Genomic DNA, 22604 nt, shown 5'->3' with positions numbered 1-22604 from the left:
CTGATGTAATTATTTGTGACTAAAAAGTTTATTTTTTAAAATAAAAACAAAACGTATTTATGGAAAATGTAAAGCAAAATATGTAAATTAATTCTACTAAATAAAGCTGTAGATTAATAACCTCTTTTACAGTTTTCTAGTTCCAGTCCTATCAGTCCATAACTCCAGGTTTTGATTTAAAGTACAGTCACCCAGCATCTCCCTTGAGGCAGGTATCTGCACACTGATTTGCTGTTTAAGCCTGACTCAGTGTTAATAGAAATGAGCAGTAAGCAGGTCTGATAGAGAATTTCATCAGCTTTGTCCTCAGATTTGTAAAATATCTGGCTGCTGAGTTTCATTAGCCTAAAAATATATAATCTTTTGAACAAAGGACATTTTGAATATTACTGAAGATGCCAAAAAAGAATCAGAAATAGCTGAAATAGCACCAGCATCTTGAATGGAATATTGCTACTGGGAGTGGCACTTGCCTTTGTGTGTTTGAGAAGATTCTACGGGAGCAGCTGTAGATTTGGAGCTGAACACTGTGAGATGCTTCTCTGTCTAAGGGAAGAAGAGATGTCACTTCAAGAACTCACACAGCGACTGGTCAATGTTATCACTCATGTTGGTAAGCACCATTGTTTAAATTATTTAATTGTATTTAGACTTGTGTGAACAATTCTGATTGCACGAGCAGACCAGTACATTTCCAGAATTCAGTTCAAATCTAATATGATATGGCAACTGCATATTTGTATTTGAACAAAACTGTGAAAATTATATAATTTCTAGAAAAATATTGCAATTTTGGTTGAGAATTTTATGCTTAGAAAAGCCTTAATAATGAGCCAATGTGGTATCACAAAAAAAAAATACATTTCCTTGGCTCGTAATTTGTGGCTAATCATCAAAATCTCCTCTTGGTTCTTGTATCTGTGTTCTAATTCAGAAAAAGAAATGTGAATGCAAATATAACAGCTATATAATAAGTGAAAGGTGTTTGTGAAATCCTTATTTTGTTGCCAGTGAACAGTACTGACAGAACAAAATTGCTTTGATTTTCATGACTATTGTATGCTTACTCAACAATCCTGTTCTGAGGGACTAAAGGAAAGGCTACGTGAACGATAAATGTTGCACAGGTGCAAATTACTGAGGTTATGGTGTAATGTCTGTGTTGTGGGAGAAGATTTAATAGCTGATCTATTCTGAGATTGACTTGGTAGCTCATTGTTGTTGGGTTCAAAGGGAAACATGCCAAGTATCTGGATAAATGATTTATTTTCTTTCCCTTATTGAGCACTTAAGCACATGCATAAATAAAGTAATACATTTGAATATTAGTAGATGTAATCTGTCTTGTTTCTTGCTCAGTTTCCTTTGTCATTCAAGTGATGCTAATTTTTCATTGCATCAAGTGACACAGATCTAGTGGTGTTTTGTACTTATGTATTCATCGGAGTTTAAATGTCAAATTAAACAATTTATTTTGGTGTTTAAAAGAATACTTCAAGAATAATTAACGTAATTCTCTTTCACAATAGCAGTATAAAGAGAACAATGGATTGCAGATAATAATCAGGAGGCTGTTATCTCTTTGAAGGATTCAGATGATGTCATAAATCATGACAGACTAATTTTTAAATGTCCTTTGAACTTTAAGATTAGAATATGGTCATGAAAATAGTAACTGGTACTCATTACAATTTTTAATACAGTATTTCTCTTTGGTCACAAATCAGAACAAAATTTTCACTGAAATTTGCAATGCGTTATATGCATACATGTTTATTTGTTCCCAATACCAATCAGAGGAAACTGGTTAGCAATATTATAACCATTTTAACTTTTTGGATTTTAATCTGTCTCTAAAATTTTTTCTAAACCACAAATTGTGGTGTTCTCCATATTTAGGCTGTGTGATAATCGCTCAGAAAAAAATCATGATTGTGACAAATTTCATGTTCTTTATGTAGTATGTAGAGAAGTTACAAAAAAAAATCAGTAGTTTACTGAAGTTTATATCATCCAATAACAGCTAACCTCTAAATCCACAAAATTAGGCACGCCTGACTCAATTGTTTATTTTTCCATAAATAATAGCGTCATCAAGTATTTTGTCTAAAACCTGTGTGATTGGCTTTGAGATTATTTCAGTATTATTAAGAATTGATACTGTGCTATGAAGAAATTGATTGCACATTCAAGTTACAAAGTTCTGTTCTAACTTGCAGTCACAAAACAATTGGTTTCAGTGTAAGTGTCAGTGGTTTTAAAAAAAACAATATTTTTCATGAATTTCTTGGCAAGATTTAAACAACAGCACAGGTCAAAATGATTGTATGATACAGCATAGTTTAAAAAGCAGTCATGGTTGTTTCCACAGTGGCCACTGTTGCTCAGTGTTGCTCGCTCACCTCTGAGTTAGGCGAATGCAGGTACATGTCCCATTTTAGAGACTTGAGCACCTTCACCAAGCTGAAACTTGGGGTACTGTTGGAAAACTACTGGGCAGAATTTAATTCTCTATGTGGGTTTTCTGCTGACATGAGAAATCACATAATCAAGTAGGATTGTGGTGTTTAGATATCTCCTGCCTTCTTACCTCCACTTTTATTCGGGCCAGTGGACAGTCAGCTTGCCCAGCTGCCATTTTCAGCTTTTATTGTGCACAATTACAACGCCCATAGGGGCGTCATCCCACCACCATTGCCAGGGAGGTGATCACCATGCAAGGTCTACAACAAGCACATCTATGTGAGGTTCCTTGCAAATTCCCAAAATCCATATTCAAATGCATTCTGTGATTGATTTGAGGAACCTGGCTTTAGAGTCTTAGAGATGTACAGCATGGAAACAGACCCTTCGGTCCAACCCGTCCATGCCCTTCCTATTCATATACCCATCCAAATGCCTCTTAAATGTTGCAATTGTACCAGCCTCCACCACATCCTCTGGCAGCTCATTCCATACACGTACCACCCTCTGCATGAAAAAGTTGCCCCTTAGGTCTCTTTTATATCTTTCCCCTCTCACCCTAAACCTATGCCCTCTAGTTCTTGACTCCCTGACCCCAGGGAAAAGACTTTGTCTACTTATCCTATCCATGCCCCTCATAATTCTGTAAACCTCTATAAGGTCACCCCTCAGCCTCCGATGTTCCAGGGTAAACAGCCCCAGCCTGTTCAGCCTCTCCCTGTAGCTCAGATCCTCCAACCCTGGCAACATCCTTGTAAATCTTTTCTGAACCCTTTCAAGTTTCACAACATCTTTCCGATAGGAAGGAGACCAGAATTGCACGCAGTATTCCAACAGTGGCCTAATCAATGTCCTGTACAGTCGCAACATGTACTCAATACTCTGACCAATAAAGGAAAGCATACCAAACGCCTTCTTCACTATCCTATCTACCTGTGACTCCACTTTCAAGGAGCTATGAACCTGTACTCCAAGGTCTCTTTGTTCAGCAGCACTCCCTAGGACCTTACCATTAAGTGTATAAGTCCTGCTAAGATTTGTTTTCCCAAATGCAGCACCTCGCATTTATCTGAATTAAACTCCATCTGCCACTTCTCAGCCCATTGGCCCATCTGGTCCAGATCCTATTGTAATCTGAGGTAACCCATTTTGCTGTCTAATACATCTCCAAATCTTCTCAAAAAATTTGAATACACCTCCAATTTTGGTGTCATCTGCAAAATTACTAACTGTACCTCTTTTGCTTGCATCCAAGTCATTTATGTAAATGACAAAAAGTAGAGGACCCAGCACCGATCCTTGTGGCACTCCACTGGTCACAGGCCTCCAGTCTGAAAAACAACCCTCCACCACCACCCTCTGTCTTCTACCTTTGAGCCAGTTCTGTATCCAAATGACTAGTTCTCCCTGTATTCCATGAGATCTAACCTTGCTAATCAGTCTTTCATGGGGAACCTTGTTGAACGCCTTACTGAAGTCCATACAGATCACATCTACTGCTCTGCCCTCATCAATCTTCTTTGTTACTTCTTCAAAAAACTCAATCAAGTTTGTGAGACATGATTTCCCATGCACAAAGCCATGTTGACTATCCCAAATCAGTCATTGCCTTTCCAAATACATGCACATCCTGTCCCTCAGGATTCCCTGCAACAACTTGCCCACCACTGAGGTCAGGCTCACTGCGCTATAGTTCCCTGTCTTGTCTTTACCGCCCTTCTTAAACAGTGGCACCACGTTTGCCAACCTCCAGTCTTCCGGCACCTCACCTGTGACTATCGATGATACAAATATCTCAGCAAGAGGCCCAGCAATCACTTCTCTAGCTTCGCACAGAGTTCTAAGAACACCTGATCAGGTCCTGGGGATTTATCCACCTTTAACCATTTCAAGACATCTAGCACTTCCTCCTCTGTAATCTGGACATTTTGCAAGATGTCACCATCTATTTCCCTACAGTCTATATCTTCCAAATCCTTTTCCACAGTAAATGCTGATGCAAAATATTCATTTAGTATCTCCCCTATTTTCTGTGCCTCCACACAAAGGCTGCCTTGCTGATCTTTGAGGGGAAGTGAGGGCTGCAGATGCTGGAGATCAGAGCTGAAAATGTGTTGCTGGAAAAACGCAGCAGGTCAGGCAGCATCCAAGGAACAGGAGAATCGACGTTTCGGGCATAAGCCCTTCTTCAGGATCTTTGAGGGGCCCTATTCTTTCCTTAGTTACCCGTTTGTCCTTAATATATTTGTGAAAACCCTTTGGATTCTCCTTAATTCTATTTGCCAAAGCTATCTCATGTCCCCATTTTGCCCTCCTGATTTCCCTCTTTAGTATACTCCTACTTCCTTTATACTCTTCTCAGGATTCACTCGATCTATCCTGTCTATACCTGACATATGCTTCCTTCTTTTTCTTAACCAAACCCTCAATTTCTTTAGTCATCCAGCATTCCCTATACCTACCAGCCTTCCCTTTCACTCTGACAGGAATATACTTTCTCTGGATTCTCGTTATCTCATTTCTGAAGGCTTCCCATTTTCCAGTCATCCCTTTATCTGTGAACATCTGCCTCCAATCAGCTTTCGAAAGTTCTTGCCTAATACCGTAAAAAATTGGCCTTTCTCCAATTTAGAACTTCAACTTTTAGATCTGGTCTATCCTTTTCCATCATTATTTTAAATCTAATAGAATTATGGTCGCTGGACCCAAAGTGCTCCCTCACTGACACCTCAGTCACCTGCCCTGTCTGATTTTCCAAGAGTAGGTCAAGTTTTGCACTTCCTCTAGTAGGTACATCCACATACTGAATCGGAAAATTGTCTTGTACATACTTAAGAAATTCCTCTCCATCTAAACCTTCAACACTATGGCAGTCCCAGTCGATGTTTGGAAAGTAAAAATCCCCTACCATAACTACCCTATTATTCTTACAGATAGCTGAGATCTCTTTACAAGTTTGTTTCAAATTTCCCTCTGACTATTGGGGGGTCTATAATACAATCCCAATAAGGTGATTATCCCTTGAGAAAAGGAGTGCATGCTGAAAGTCCCCCTCCCGCAAACCTTGCTGCTAAGTGTCATCTCCACCACCTCCATGCTGTCATCCCCATTTCTCCACCCCTGCCAACATACACCTGTAGCCTGGGACCCAGTGATGATACTGTGCCTCAAGTGGATGTTGTACCAATTGCAGCTACTGCCCCCTTCCAGTGGTAATATCATTCAATTAAACATCTGCTGGCAACTCCAATGGGGGGTATTTTTGTCATCAAGATCTTGAATTTGGGGAAGGCCTACCACTGGCCAGTAAAGTAATTCACTAATACTTAATTTAGCAGACTTTCTCAAAAAGATGCAGAGCTCCCACTGGCTAGGCAGCTGATGGATGAGACCCCAATGCCTTAATTAAATCAAACCCACTGTCTATCAATTGAGATATTGAATTAAGTTTCAGTGGATGCAAAGCCCCTATAGTACAATTTGAAGAAGAGCATGGAACATATCCTCTCCATTTTTCCCTCCACTAATACAACTAGAAGTATGATCTGGTTCCATTCAAAACATTCAATGGCTATGAAATACTTTTTTGATGCCCTGAGATCATGAGTTGGGCTATATAAATGCATACCTTTTATTCTGATTTGAAAGATCACAGTGTAACACCTCATTGATAATGGGAAGGCCAAGAATAAGGCAAATGTCCAATAATGTCATACTGCTTTCGACCAAACAATTACTATAATACAAAATTAGACATTGTGACTGCAATTGTTCTTTATTCTTTAAAGAAAAAAATAAAGTATACTAACTTATTGCATTGGTAGAAACATTTTGTGTTCACATTTTTATGGTTACCTGACCAGTAGTGTTATAGATTCATCAGGATTAAATTCAACATTTTACAGGAATTTATTCAGTAATCTGATTTTAAAGTAAGGCTTAAAAAGAAACTTGATAAGCTGTGTAATGTACTTAGAAATTAGCATGATGTTTGGAAGATCTGATTAAGTCAAAACTGACTTGCTCTTGCAAGTTGATAGAGTTTGGAAAGAAAAAAAATCTTTCTGGATAATGTCTGGTGATCTTGTTAAATAATTTCATGATACAAAAATTTCAAGGGTCAACATTATTGTCTCAATATTGTACTTCTATTTGCATTCAAGCAGGATTTTAAGTCCTCAATAAACTATACCATATAGGGTTATACAGAGTCTTCTGACCTAAATATCAAAGGGGTTTTGATCAGGAAACTGTAAATGTGTAAATTGTCATTAGTATGTACTTCAAATTGTAGTGTGAAATCTTATAGGTGTTAGACTGATGTGGGCTGTGGTGAGATTTGTGGCAGAGCCATGAGAAGTCCAACAGTGGCAGGTTGCCTATTATTGCTTGTTAAAGATCTTATGAATAGTACATGTCATTTATTAATATGCAGCTTAACAAATGATGTCATGGCAATCATCTTTGATATACTCAAAAACGTCATTGAATCTTACAGGTTGATACCATTTTAATTGAGTTTCTGCCTACAGATCCTCAACCATTGTGCAAGAGGAATATTTTCATTCCACTCTATGCAGACACTATTTTGTTAAACAAAAAGAACAAGCTTACATTGAAAACTGTAGAAGTTCTAACAGTTTTAGTACTATGACCACAATCTTTACGACAACAAATATTTTTAAAAAATTTTAAAGTAAGAATACACCAATACAACAAAACTTGTGCAGTACAAGAAGATCAAAATCTTAACAATTCTCATCCAAATCAAAAATATAATCAACTTTTTTTTTATTAGATTCCTTACAGTATGGAAACAGGCCCTTCAGCCTAACAAGTCCACACTGACCCTTTGACGAGAACCCATCCCTCTACCCTTTACTTACTCCTGACTAATGCACCTAATACTATGGGAAATTTAGCATGGCCAATTCATCTAACCTGCACATCTTTGGAATACGGAAGGAAATGAGAGCACACCCACACAGACACAGGGAGAACATGCAAACTCCACACAGACAGTCACCCAAGGTGGGAATCGAACTTGGGTCCCTGTGAGGCAGCAGTGCTAACCACTGAGCCACTGTGCCGCCCTATTAATGCACCTAAAATCAATAAGCCAATAAAATAAAATTCACCTGAGTTTGTACCAGAAAAGTTCAAACTATAAGATTAGAAAACTGGTAAATATGCAAAGTACAATTCCCATTGGTCTCCAAATCAAATGAATAACAAATGAATATACTTTACTATATGGAAAAACATCAGATCATTTGCTATATGTACAGCAGATCGAGGAAAAATAAATACATTTGAGAACCTCATAACAGCATTTGATCAGTATTTCACTTCAAAAACACGTCGGAGACTGGTGAGATCACACTTCAAAAGCAGACACATGCCCCCAGGAGAGTCTGTTGATAGCTTCATTAGTATCTGTATATTCTATCTGAGCAATACAACAGTGGAAACTTACTACAAGAGCTCATTTATGACAGAATAATCATTGCTCTCTTAGATAAATCAAACTCTGACTTGTTCAATTAAAAGAAAATATAACTCTAGAACAAGCAGTAAAAATAGCAAGGAATACAGAATCTAGAAAAGTGTTTAAAAATCATTAATAAAGCTAAAGTTCCAATTTAATGCAGAATGCAGATATTAATGGATATGATGTAATTAGGATCACAGAGACCTGGCTCCAGGGTGGCCTGTTATGGACCAGGACAGACACCGTCAAAACATTTCAGTAAAGTATCCCAGACCCTAACTTTGCAAGTTACATAGAACATAGAACAGTACAGCACAGTCCAGGCGCTTCAGCCCTCGATGGTGTGCTGGCCTTTTATCCTATTCTAAGATCAGACTAACGGACATACCCCTCACTGTACTGTCTTCTATGTGCCTAATCAAGAGTCGTTTAAATGTCCCTAATGTATCTGACTCTACTACAACTGCCGGCAGTACATTGCACACTACCCACCACTCTCTGTGTAAAGAACCTACCTCTGACATCACCCATAAACCTTCCTCCAATTCCTTAAAATTATGCCTCCTCATGATAGACATTTCCGCCATGGGAAAAAGTCTCTGGCCATCCACTCTATCTATGCCTCTCAACATCTTGTACACCTCTACCAAGTCACCTCTCATCCTTCGTCATTCAGGTGAGAAGAGCTCTAGCTTCCTCAAACTTTCTTAATAAGACATGCCCTCCAGTCCAGGCAGCATCCTGGTAAACCTCCTCTGCACCCTCTCTAAAGCTTCCACATCTTTCCTATAATGAAGCGACCAGAACTGAATACAATATTCCAAGTGTGGCCTAACCAGGCCTTAATAGAGCTGTAGCATAACCTTGCGACTTTTAAACTCAATCCCCTTGCTAATGAAAGCCAACACCCCATATGCCTTCTTAACAACCCCATTAACTTGGATGGCAATTTTGATGGACCTATGGACAAGGACCCCAAGATCCCCCTGAACTCCACATTGTCAAGAATCCTACCTTTAACCATGTATTCTGCATTCAAATTCGACCTTCCAAAGTGAATGACTTCACACTTTTCAAGGTTGAACTCCATCTACCACTTCTTGGCCCACTTCTGCATCCTAGGAGAAAGTGAGGACAGAAGATGCTGGAGATCAGCGTCGATAGTTGTGGTGCTGGAAAAGCACAGCCCGTCAGGCAGGAGAGTCGACATTTCAAGCATGAGCTCTTTCCTGATGAAGAACTCATGCTCGAAATATCGAATTCCTGCTCCTCAGATGCTGACCGGCTGTGCTTTCCCAGCACCACACTTTTTGACTCAGTTCTGCATCCTGCCAATGTCCCATTGCAATCTACAACAGCCATGCATGCTATCCACAACTCCATCAACCTTCATGCCACTGGCAAACTTACTAACCAACCCTTCCACTTCCTTATCCAAGTCACTTATAAAAATCACAAAGAGCATAGGTCCCAGAACCGATCCCTGCAGAATACCGCTGATCACCAAACTCCAAACTGAATACTGTCTGTCCACTACCACCCTCTGTCTTCTATGGTCCAGACAATTCTGAATTCAGATAGCCAGATTTCCTTGTATCCCATGCCTCCTTACTTTAAGTTGTTTTAAGCAGGTATACAGTGGATATTTCAGGATGGATGCAGCTGATCAAACCTTGTAGTTTTAAACAAAAACAGAATTTATTTACAAGATTACTGAATAAAACACAAACAAAAGAAAACAGAATACCGAATAACTTATCCTTTCCAAAATCCCAGTAGATTATCCTAACTTAATGATGCTGTTCCCAATACTTGCAACAATCCCCATTAACACCCCTTGGCACAAAAGGCAAAATCAAACCCAGAGTCTGGCGGAAGCAAGTGAGAGAGGAGGATCAGAATGGACCTGCTTTTTTGGGTCCAGCAGCTTTTTTTCACTCTTCACTGTGCTAAACCCAAATCAAACCAGAGAAAAGCTGAGCTGAGAGAATTGGTCACCCCTCTTTCATTGAAGAAGTGTTTCTTTTAAACTTAAAAGCCTTTTGCCTGGGGCAGTATCTGTAAGCTATAATCAAACTGTCCCTAAAACCCTTCAACTCAGACTTTTCAGAGTCTGTGTCTCTGACAAAAAAAAGGACAACATTACCTTGTTAAAGAAGCAGCATCATCACACCTCCTTCCCTTAAAAAAGAACCATCAATATCCAAAAATATCTTCATTTCAAAACCCCTTAATCCTAAATTGTTAGTACTCTACAACACCATAGTCAATGTAATGTCTATTAACATGCAAACATGCACAATATTCAAAATGAATGGCTGTAATAAGAAGCTCCATTTAAACAATCTGGCATTTTTGTCCTTAAATTTCTCCACAAACTTCAGTGGGTTGTGATCAGTATGTATGATTGTCTCAGATATGTTACTGGTAACATACACATTGAAATGTTGTAATGCCAACATCAAAGTCACCTTTTCAACTGTCAAATATTTCTGCTGATGATTGTTCAACTTCCTGGAGAAGTACCCAATAGATTTTTTTATTTTCTCATCGTCTTCTTGCAAGAGCCACATGAATTCATGCAGTTTTTGAGCAAAGTACAATGTAACTCTGCAAGTACAAATTCACCCCACAAAATATATGTGTGTATGTGGGTCTTTGTCTGTCTGTGTGTGTGTGTCTGTCTGGGTTGACACCCACATCACTTGCATCGATAGCAACCTTGAATGGCTTTGTGTAATTTGGTGTGACTAATACTAGGGCAGTGGTTAACACAGCTTTCAGGCTGTCAAATGCGTTTTGACAGTCCGCTGTCCACTGTAACTTCTTTCTTATCTTTAGCAATTCAGCGAGTGGAGCAGCCACACTGCTAAAATTTGGTATGAATTTTTGATAAAATCCACTCAATCCCAGGAACTGTAATACTACTCTTTTTGTCAGTGGTATGGGAAACTCCCCAATTACCATTGTTTTTGCATCCCATGGGGCTATTTGTCCATGTCCAATATCATGACCCAGGAAGGTGATTGAGTTTGGCAAATTCACTTTTAGCCAGGTTTATCACCAGGCCTGCCTTCCAAAGTCGATCAAACAATCTGATAAATGGTGCAAATATTCCTTCCATGTGTGACAGAAAATCAGCAGGTCATCTATGTATATAACCTCAACCAGGACCTTAGGTTCATGTCACATTACAGGTGACCACCATTGCACTATACACACCCACAGACACTCCTATACACACACTCACTCACTCACACACATACACACACAGGCACTCCTATAAACACAGACACACATATACACAGACGCGCACATAGACACCCACACACACCCTTACAGACACACACACTCCCACACTCACATATGCACCCCCTCACAGACTTAAGACATTCTACACTCACTACACACACACATACACTTTCTCACACCCACAACCCCCAACCCAGACAAACACACACAGACAGACAGACAAAGATCCACATGCACACATATATTTTGTGGGGTGAATTTGTACTTGCAGAGTTACATTGTACTTTGCTCAAAAACTGCATGAATTCATGTAAAACTCTGTTATCTCACATTTTAGATTAGAATCAATCTAAACATCATGGCATAGACAGAGAACACAGGGGGCTAACACCTTCAACATATTATCTAGCTATCAGCCATTGTTAACAGCTAACCTGAGAATGCAACTTTAAAAAAAAGGTTTTGTGATTTACACATGAAAGAAATGAAACTATCATGGTATTCAAACAGATGAAAGACTCAACAGACAATCAGTTTTTCAATGTATAATTTCAGTTACATCACACTGTAAATTTTTGCTATAAATTCTGTGTGTTAGGATTAAGCCCTCCACTATCACCTGATGAAGGAGCGACGCTCTGAAAGCTAATGTGCTTCCAATTAAACCTGTTGGACTATAACCTGGTGTTGTGTGATTTTTAACTATGTATGTAACAGTTGAGTAATCCAGCAATCACCTCATTGGTTAGTCCCTGAAATGTAGCTGGTGCATTTTTCATACCAAATGGCATGACATTAAACTGATACAAGGTAAAAACAATAACTGCAGATGCTGGAAACCAGATTCTGGATCAGTGGTGCTGGAAGAGGACAGCAATTCAGGCAGCATCTGAGGAGCTTCGAAATCGAAGTTTCGGGCAAAAGCCCTTCATCAGGAATAAAGGCAGAGAGCCTGAAGCGTGGAGAGATAAGCTAGAGGAGGGTGGGGGTGGGGATAGAGTAGCATAGAGTACAATAGGTGAGTGGGGGAGGAGATGAAGGTGATAGATCAGGGAGGAGAGGGTGGAGTGGATAGGTGGAAAAGGAGCTGGGCAGGTCGGACAAGTCCGGACAAGTCAAGGGGACAGTTTTGCTGGAGGTTAGAAACTAGGATGAGATGGGGGAAGGGGAAATGAGGAAGCTGTTGAAATCCACATTGATGCCCTGGGGTTGAAGTGTTCCGAGGCGGAAGATGAGGCGTTCTTAGCAAATGTGGCTGTAGTAGCGGGTTTGTTTCAGGACATGGTTGAAGAGCTTCAGGGCAGAGGAAATGACCTGGGAGTTGCAGTGGGAGAGAGACTCCCTGAGATTCTTGTAGAGAGAGGAGGAAAACTTCTTCAAGGCAGGCATCCTTGCAAGAGGATTCGCAGTAGGGTTAAAATCAACGAGGTAAAAACAATAACTGCAGATGCTGGAAACCAGATTCTGGATTAGTGGTGCTGGAAGAGCACAGCAATTCAGGCAGCATCTGAGGAGCTTCGAAATCGACGTTTCGGGCAAAAGCCCTTCATCAGGAATAAAGGCAGAGAGCCTGAAGCGCGGAGAGATAAGCTAGAGGAGGGTGGGGGTGGGGATAGAGTAGCATAGAGTACAATAGGTGAGTGGGGGAGGAGATGAAGGTGATAGGTCAGGGAGAAGAGGGTGGAGTGGATAGGTGGAAAAGGAGCTGGGCAGGTCAGACAAGTCCGGACAAGTCAAGGGGTCAGTTTTGCTGGAGGTTAGAAACTAGGATGAGGTGGGGGAAGGGGAAATGAGGAAGCTGTTGAAATCCACATTGATGCCCTGGGGTTGAAGTGTTCCGAGGCGGAAGTACTCTATGCTACTCTATCCCCACCCCCACCCTCCTCTAGCTTATCTCTCCACGCTTCAGGCTCTCTGCCTTTATTCCTGATGAAGGGCTTTTGCCCGAAACGTCGATTTCGAAGCTCCTCGGATGCTGCCTGAATTGCTGTGCTCTTCCAGCACCACTGATCCAGAATTAAACTGATACAGTCCATTCGGCGTTATGATAGCCAAAATTGTCTTTGCTCTTTCTGACAAAGGTATCTGCTATTATCCTCTGAGCAAATCCAACTTAGAAATATATGTTGCTCGTCCTATCTTTTCAACACAGTCTTCCAAATGCAGAATCGGATATGCACCCGTCTTTGTAATTGCATTGACTTTGCGATAGTCCACACATAACCGTTTGGTACCATCTGGTTTTGGCACCATTACTATGGGTGAGCTTGAGTCACTGTAACTCACTTTGATTTTGTCGTCTTGGAGCATGCGTTCAATCTCCTTTTGAACCTGTGCCAACTTTAGAGGATTATGCCTATTCGGATGTTGTGTAATTCGAATAGGTTAGTACTTCCCAGCTTATTTCCACAAATCTCCCCAAGTGATAGTAATAACTCTTTTAGATTATTTTGATTTTCCTCTGGAAAGTAACTTAATAATTTATCCCAATTTTTGATAACTTCCTCATTGTCCAATTTAATTTGAGGAATGTCCAATTCAGAATCCTCTGAATTTGGTTCTTCCCTCTGTGTTGTAACCAATAATACAGTCTCCTTTGGCTTTCCTTCCCTGTCAAATACCTTTTGAGCATATTCACAAGTCACACTCTGTGAGATTTCTTTCTGTTTGTAGTCCTTAACAAGTAATTCACCTCACTCAATTTCCTTTCAACTTGATAAGGTCCAGTAAACCTTGCTTTTAAAGGTTCACCTATTGCTGGAAATGACATTAACACCTTAAATCCGATAGCAAAATTGTGAGTTTTTGATTTCTTGTCTGTTTCCTATTTCATTGTATGCTATGATACTTCTAAATGCTGTCTTGCAAATTCCCCCACATTATTTAATCATTTCCAGAAATTTGACACATAGTCCAAATATGTGGTCTCTGAATTCGAAGTTTTCAATTTCTCCTTAATCAATTTTCGTGGTCTCCTCACTTCATACCCCAAAACTAATTCAAATGGATTGAATTTGGTCGATTCATTTGATGCATCTCTGATTGCAAAAAGTACAAATGAAATTCCCTTATCCCAATATTATGGATAGTCTTAACTGTAAGCCCTCAACATGGTCTTTAATGTCTCATGCATCTTTCAATTGCACCCTGCGACTCTGGATGATACGGGGTAGATTTGAATTGTTTTATTCCTAAGCTGTTCTTAACTTCCTGGAATAATTTTGATGTGAAATGTGATCCATGATCTGATTGTATTTCTGTGGGTAGGCCATATCTAGTGAAAAATTTGAGTGATTCCTCTACAATCCTTTTAGCTGTTATATTGCATAATGGAATAGTCTCTGGAAATCTAGCGGACACATCCATTATTGTTTACAAATACAGATTCCCCATTTTTGTCTTAGGTGGTGGTCCTACACAATCAATTTAAATTCTTGTAAAAGGTTCCTCAAATGCAGGAATAGGTATTAAAGGCATAGGTTTTATTAATGTATATGGTTTTCCAATTACCTGACATAATGACATGTCTGGCAAAATTCAACTACATTCTTGTGCTGTCCAGGCTAGAAAAAATGTTTTTGTATTTTATCTTGAGTTTTTCTCACTTCTAAATGAATCCCTCGAAGTAGCTCATGCGCCACTCAAAACACCTTCTTTCTATGACACACTGGCAATAAGATTTGATGAACTTCTGCCCATTTATCATCTGCCTGAATATGTCATGGTCTCCATTTCCTCATTAAGACATCATTTTTAACATTCAGAGATCCATTTGGATTCTTTTTCTGTGTATGCCTTTTGATACAATTGCTTTAAATTTTCACCCTTCTGCTGTAACTTAGTTAATTTATCTGAGCTAAAGATGTCTGCTTTATCATCTGTCTGTTCTTGGTTTGTGTCAACTATCTGATCAAACAGGATCTCTGCTAGTCATAGAGTCATAGAGATGTACAGCATTGAAACAGACCTTTCGGTCCAACCCGTCCATGCCGACCAGATATCCTAACCCAATCTAGTCCCACCTGCCAGCGCCCGGCCCATATCCTTCCAAACCTTTCCTATTCATATACCCATCCAAATGCCTCTTAAATGTTGCAATTGTACCAGCCTCCACCACATCCTCTGGCAGCTCATTCCATACACGTACCACTTCAACTTTCTTATCTGTATTCTTTGATCTCTCCTGTTTCAACTCGCAACTTTGTGACCTTGTTATCACACAGTCAGGAAAAGTCCCAGGATTGTGTCCTGCAATAGTTCAGTTGCCTGAGTTTCCACTGGCTTTTCAACCACAGTAGTGAGCACTCCTACCTGTGAACCAGCTATATCATTAGCAAGGACAAATTGTATTCCTGGAGCTGAGAGTTTGTCTAGTACTCTCACCACGACTTCTCCACTCTTCACTGGACACTCTAATCTCACTTTATATGGCAGCACGGTGGCACAGTGGTTAGTACTGCCGCCTCACAGCGCCAGGGATCTGGGTTCAATTCCTGCCTCAGGCAACTGTCTGTGTGGAGTTTGCACATTCTCCCCGTATCTGCGTGGGTTTTCTCCATAAAGTCCAAAGATGTGCAGGTTAGGTGAATCGGCCATGCTAAGTAGCCCATAGTGTTAGGTGCATTAGTCAGGGGTAAATGTAGGGGAATGGGTCTGGGTGGGTTGCTCTTCAGAGGGTCGGTGTGTACATGTTGGGCCGAAGGACCTGTTTCCACGCTGTAGGGAATCTAATCTAATCTAATAACTGAGTGCTTCTTGTCTCACAGCGAATTCCTATTATTAGCACTTTTCTGGCAATAGGACATATCTTCTCATCTTTCAGCATCACAGATTGAGAGGATCCTGTGTTTCTTAATATTGTAACATCTTTACCTGCTGCTCCTGGTCTATATGAATAAACTATACTTTCATGAGTATATGGTTTAAGAAGATCTGGCCTTTCCTCCGTAACCAACCTCCAATCAGCTTGTACATCCTGGTGCAACTTTCTAGCCTCCACTGTGTTTCCATTACCACTCCAACAGAATTCACTGGTTTATCCTGTTTTCCCACATCTGGCTTCCCAGTGCTTTTCCTAACCCACCAACATCGTAATTTCATGTGGTCTACTTTATTACAGTGAAAACATCGGAGCTTTTTAACTTCTCTTTCCCCTTCAAAGGTTTCCTTTCTACCCTGTGGTAAGTTATCCTCATGACCTTCACCGAGATCTACATTTCTCTTTCCACGTGAGGATTCTCTTTTCCCCAATTTCTATCCCTCACGGATCGAAACTGATTTTGGAAGGTAAACTTTGATTTATGGACCAACTCATCATCATCATCAGCCATTTCAGCTGTTAATCTTGCCGTTTTAACTCTCTGCTCTTCCACATGTGTTCTCACTACTTCAGAAAGTGGAATTTTGAACCCTTCTCTATGTGCCAATTTCTGAAGTTCAAATTCCCTCTCTTTCTTCCTTTCCTTTTTCTTCTCTTTCTTTTCTCTTTCTCCTTCTTCTCAGTTTCTCTTTCTTCTCTCTCTCTCTCTTTTTCTCTTTCCTCCACTTTTACTCATAATTCCTTGCCTTTTGCCTCTAACTCAAGTTGATTTACTTTCAATTGAATTTTAGCCATCTCTAAAGATTCTGATGGTGTTTCCAGCAAGTTTAAATGCTGAGCTATGGCTGTAATTATCTCTCCTTTCCTCACGGGAGGAGGCAGCTCCAGCTCCAGCTTGTTTGCTAATTCCAGCAGCTAGGCCTTAATCACCTTTTGCAAAATCCCCAAAGTCACTTTTTCCACCCCCAGAAAACTCTTGGTGACTGAAAGAGCCATTTCAATCCTAAGCATTGTTTAAACCAACCAAATTCAATGCCCAGGATAAAACACACTAATACCTATCACTCGCTGCCTTCAAGTCCAACAGCTCTAATCCCAATCAGATCTGTAGAACAAATCCTGCAAAAAGACCCCAATCTGTTATGGACCAGGCCAGTCCTCCTCAAAACATTTCAAGAAAGCGGCCCAGACCCTAACTTTGCTAGTTGTTTTAAGCAGGTGTAAAGTGGATATTCCAGGAGAAATACCACTGGTCAAACCAGATAGTTTTAAACAAAACAGAATTTATTTACAAGATTACTGCGTGAAACACAAACAAAAGAGAACAGAATACCAAACAACTTAACATATCCGAAAACCTAACCTCAACAATTGTACATTCTTATCTGGCGTAAGAGTAAAACAGGGAAGGTGGCTCAATCATGGCTAACAAGGGAAATCAGAGATCATGTTAAAGCTAAATAGAAGCCATATACGTTGGCCAGCAAAAGCAGCAAACCCGAGCACTGGGAGAAACTTAAAATTCAGCAGAGGAGGACAAAGGGTTTAATTTGGAAAGAGAAAATAGAATGTGAAAGTAAGCTTGGAGAAAACATAAAAACTGACTGCAAAATCTTAAATAGATATGCAAAGAGAAAAGAACTGATGAAGGCAAGTGTAGGTCCTTTGCAGTTAGAATCAGGTGAACTCGTCATGGACAATAAAGAGATAGCAGACCAGTTAAACAAATACTTTGGATATATCTTCACTAAGGAGGACACAAATAATCTTCAGCAAATGCTAGGGGTCAGAGGGTCAAGCATGAAGGAGGAACTAAAGGAAATACTTATTAGTCAGGAAATGAAAATGGGGAAATTGATGGTTTTAAAATGCGACAAGTCCGCAAAATCTGATGCTCTGCATCCTAGAGTATTTAAGGAAGTGGCCATAGAAATAACAAATACATAGGTGATCATTTTCCAGCATTCTATAGACTCTGGAAGAGTTCCAATGGACTGGAGGGTAGCTAATGTAACCCCACTCTTTAAAAAAGGAGGGAGAGAGAATATAAGAAATTATAGGTCAGTTAACCTGACATCGGTGGTGGGGAAGATGCTGGAGTCGATCATTAAGGATGCAATAACTGAGCATTTGGAAAGTGGTGACAGAATCAATCCTAGTCAGCATGGATTCACTGAAGGAAATCATGCTTGACAAATTGTCTGGAATTTTTTGAGGATGTGACCAGTTGAGTAAACAATGGTGAATCAGTAGATGTTGTGCATTGGATTTTCAAAGGGCTTTTGACAAGGTTCCACACAAGAGATTAGTAAGGAAAATTAAAGCTTATGGTATTGGAGGTAATGTATTGATATGGATAGAGAATCGTTGGCAGACAGGAAGCAGAGAGTTAGAATACACAGTCCTTTTCAGAGTGGCAGACAGTGATGAGTGGGGTGCTACAGAGTTCAGTGCTGGAATCTCAACTGTTGATAATTTGAACAAAGGAATTGAATGTGACATCTCCAAATTTGCAGATAGCACTTAACACTGGGTGGCAGTATGTGCTCTGAGGAGGATGTTAACAAGCTGAGGGTGATACGGACAGACTGACTGAGTTGGCAAGTACTTGGCAAATGCAATATACTGTGAATAAATGTGAGGTTATCCTCTTTGGTGGCAAAAACAGGAAGACAGATTATTATCTGAATGGTGGCAGTTTTGGAAAAGATGAGGTGCAACAAAACCTGTGTGTCATGATGGAACAATCGCTGAAGGTTGACATGCAGATGCAGCAGGTGGTGAGGAAAACTATTGGCCTGCTGTCCTTCACAGCGAGAGGATTTGAGTATTGGAGTAAGGATGTCTTGCTTCAGTTATACAGGGCCTTAGTGAGGCCACATGTTGAGTATTGATCTCCTAGTCTAAGGAAGGACATTCTTGCTATTGAGGGAGCACAGCAAAGGTTCACCAGACTGATTCCAGGCACGGCAGGACTGACATATGTGGAAAGACTGGATCGACTTGTACTCGCCGGAATTTAGAAGAATAAGGAGGAGATCTCATAGAAACATGTAAAATCCTGATAGGATTGGACAGGCTAGATGTAGGAAGAATGTCCCCAATGTTGGGGAACTCCAGAACAAGGGGTCACAGTTTAAGAATAAAGCATATGCCACTCAGAGCTGAGAGGAGGAAGAATTTCTTCACTCAGAGAGTTGTGAACCTATGGAATTCTCTCCCACAGGAAAGTGTTGGGACCAGTTCATTAGATATATTCAAGAGGGAGATGGACATGGCCCTTGTGGATAAGGGATCAAGGGATCAAGGGGTATGAGGAGAGGCTGGAAATGGGATACTGAGATTGCATGATTAGCCATGATCATATTGAATGATGGTGCAGGTTCGAAGGGCAAAATGACCTACTCCTGCACCTATTTTCTATGTTTCTATGTCCTACAATGTGTTGACTACATAAAGCATCCTAGAGCATGTAAGCAGAGGAGACAGACCTTTCATCTGAAAAACATACTATATGTGACAACATCAACATAAAATCCTATGCAATCTAATGCAATAGTGTCTTGTTGCAGGTATAGTTTAAAAAAACCTATATTAGTGAAGACAAACTATCCAACCTTATCCCTACAATGTATTCTTTTCAGGTATAGGTCACTTCTAAAGAACATACCCAGTATCAAACCAAATCATTTCCAAGCGAACCTGCACCATCATTCAATATGATCATGGCTAATCATGCAATCTCAGTATCCCATTCCCAGCCTCTCCTCATACCCCTTGATCCCTTATCCCATACCTTGGAACAGGACCTTGTAAAGAACAGTTTAATAGCGCAATGGAATAAGCTTCTTTATGTTTAACAATGACTAATGGATGGATAACATTAGCCTTGCCTTGTATAATTTAATAACATCACCCAATCCTGGCTGTAATATTGAAGAAGAACAAACTACCCAAGTTCCTCGTAAATTCCTGCAGTTGCATCAAAGCAAGACTTTCAGCAAGCACAATTGATTTAATAGAAGGCAGCAGAGACAATGACGGCTCACCAATTTCACCTCAAGTGTTTTTATTCCTTGCATTAGACTTTCCTGACCCACCTACTAACACTGGTGACTCAAGTTAAAGACTTGGGGAAGAGTGGAAGATATAAGGAGAAAGAAAAGTACAGTAAATGTTGCAAACATAAGTAATCAGGTAACTCCTTTGAGAGTGATTGATTGTATATAAAATATTAATGTTTATAATGGGAAGAAAGCTCAGGTAAAGGTGTTATACCAGCAATCTTGCGATGATGTTGTGGATCTGCTCCTCACTGCAAAGCACAGTATGGATGGAGTAAAGGAGAATGAAAAGGATCTGGAGTAAACAAACTAGAAATTATGAAGTAAAGCTTTTGGAATAGTCTTTCACTAATATAACAGTAGCTCTGAGACAGCTCTGAATGCTATGTATTCTAATGTTTAATCATTATATGCAATAAACAATATAAAGAAGTCCAAGCCTGAAGACCATGCTTGTCCTTGCCTTCTTGACCAGTCTGTTTTGAACCAAACTCATTTGTGTAATTTTTGTGTCCACATCAAAGATCCCCAAACTGCCCTGAAGAATCTAATTACTTGTCAATAATTGGCTGGCCATTGCTGCTGGGTAGGTAGCCACTGTCAATGCACAACTGCTTCTGGTAAGATTACCCAGAAGCTGTTAACTCATGTGATGGTAATTATTCTGTAAAGCCATCCTAACCTGCCTCCAAAGCTGCCCTTGCGTGGCTGATAAAAGTCCTGTCTGATATCCTGCTGCAAAAATTGACCACTTGTATTTTAGCTTCCAATTCTGGGATTCGGGCCATGGGCCACCGTCACATAATAAAGACCTAATTACTGAAGTGATCCAACATGCCTCTCCTTGAGGGTGGCTAAGGCACTAGTTTTCTCACCATACAAATGCAGTCTTATCAATTTAGTTCCTGTCATAGTAATGTGACCATTTTTGGATTGGAAGGTGATTTCTCTATTCAGGCTATCAATTTCTCTTTGCAAGAGCAAACCAATTAATAGCTCACCTCCGTGCTCACAGAACAGTTTGGTGTTGGGGAGAATGATGGGTCCATTATGTTCCAAAGCAGGATTTGTAGTTAGAGGGACCTCTGCCTATTTCAGAAAACTCAGCAACACTAAGCACTTTTCAGCAATTCATAAGTATGGAGAGTAGACCTATAATACTCTGACAGAAGAAATAGGGAAAGGCCTGGATTACAGTATATAGCCTACTGAGTCTGCTCCAGCATCCAATGCGATCCTGGCTGATCTTATACTTAAATTTCACTTTCCTACCTGCTCCTCATGTTTCCTGGTTCCCTGAGAGGCCAAATATTTATCTGAGACTTAAAGGATTCACCAGTAGTGGGGTAGAGAATTTCTAAGATGCACAATTCTTCAAGTGGAACAATTTCTCCCTATCCCTGTCCTAAAGGATCAGCTTTACATCTTGAGACTGTGTTTCGTGTTTTATGTTCCTTGACTAGTGGGAACAACTAGTCCCCGTCTACCATATGAAAACCCTTCAGAATCTTGACTGTCTCAATGAAATCACCTCTCTTCTAAACTCCAAACAATAAAAACCTAATTTAGTCAGCTTCTGTACAAGTTTTGAAGCCATAATATTTATATGGCAGGTCCAGTTCAGTTTTTGATCAATAGTAACCCTCTGGACATAATGATGATGAATAATCATAAGACATTCATCATTATGTCCAGAGGGTTACTATTGATCAAAAACTGAACTGGACCTGCCATATAAATATTATGGCTTCAAAACTTGTACAGAAGCTGGAGGCTGGTAATTCTGTTGTGAGTAACTCACCTCTTGTCTCCCAATGTCTGTCCACCACCTACAAGGAACATAAAAAGAAGATTAAAAAAGTAAAAACCAATAATACTTATAAATGAAAGTGCTCGTCATACTGATTCTTCATCTGGAAGAATACAAAATAAGTTGGACCAGTATATCTCATTTGCCAATTCACTGATTTCCTTTTTGGAAATCAGGAGTCTGATGAAATACTTCTGACTTGCCTGGATGAGTGCAACTTTAACAATATTCAAAAACCTCAATATCATCTGAGACAAAGCAGCCCATTTGATTGGTAACCCATCTACCACCTTCAACATTCATTCCCTGCAGCACCAATGCACAGAGGCAGCAGCATGTACCATCTACAAAATACAATGCAGTAATTCATGAAAGCTCTCCTATTAGCATACTCCAACCATGCAACTGCTACCAGGTACAAGGACAAGATAGCAGATGCATGGGTACACCATTACTGGTGAGTAATTCTCCAAGCCACAACACCACCTTGACTGGAAGGTATATCATCATTCCTTCATTGTCACTGGGTCAGATTCCTGGAACTTCCTTATTACCAGCACTATGGGTGATGCTTCACTGCAATAACTGCAGCCATTCAAGAATCCATCACCACTTTCTCAAGGCAATTAGGGATAGACAACATTGGCTAGCATAGCAATGATGCCCAGATCCCATGAACAAAAGAATAATATATGTATACTCAAT

General features: G+C 40.0%; 1 protein-coding gene across 1 annotated transcript in view; it reads left to right on the top strand.

The window, feature by feature from the left end:
• The first annotated feature begins 272 nt into the window (after positions 1-272).
• Positions 273-22604, top strand: part of LOC122555988 (guanine nucleotide exchange factor DBS) — a 404319-nt gene continuing 381987 nt past the window's right edge. Inside the window, exon 1 of the mRNA XM_043702332.2 lies at positions 273-613. Coding sequence (XP_043558267.1) covers positions 535-613 — 79 coding nt within the window. The 5' untranslated portion in view covers positions 273-534. The remainder of the gene's footprint in view (positions 614-22604) is intronic.

Source organism: Chiloscyllium plagiosum, unplaced genomic scaffold, assembly GCF_037043375.1.
Source record: "Chiloscyllium plagiosum isolate Xiang-an unplaced genomic scaffold, Cpla_swu_hap1 HiC_scaffold_13, whole genome shotgun sequence".
Lineage (NCBI taxonomy): Eukaryota > Metazoa > Chordata > Chondrichthyes > Orectolobiformes > Hemiscylliidae > Chiloscyllium > Chiloscyllium plagiosum.
Note: the sequence above shows the minus strand (reverse complement) of the source record. Positions and strands in the feature narration are given on the sequence as shown.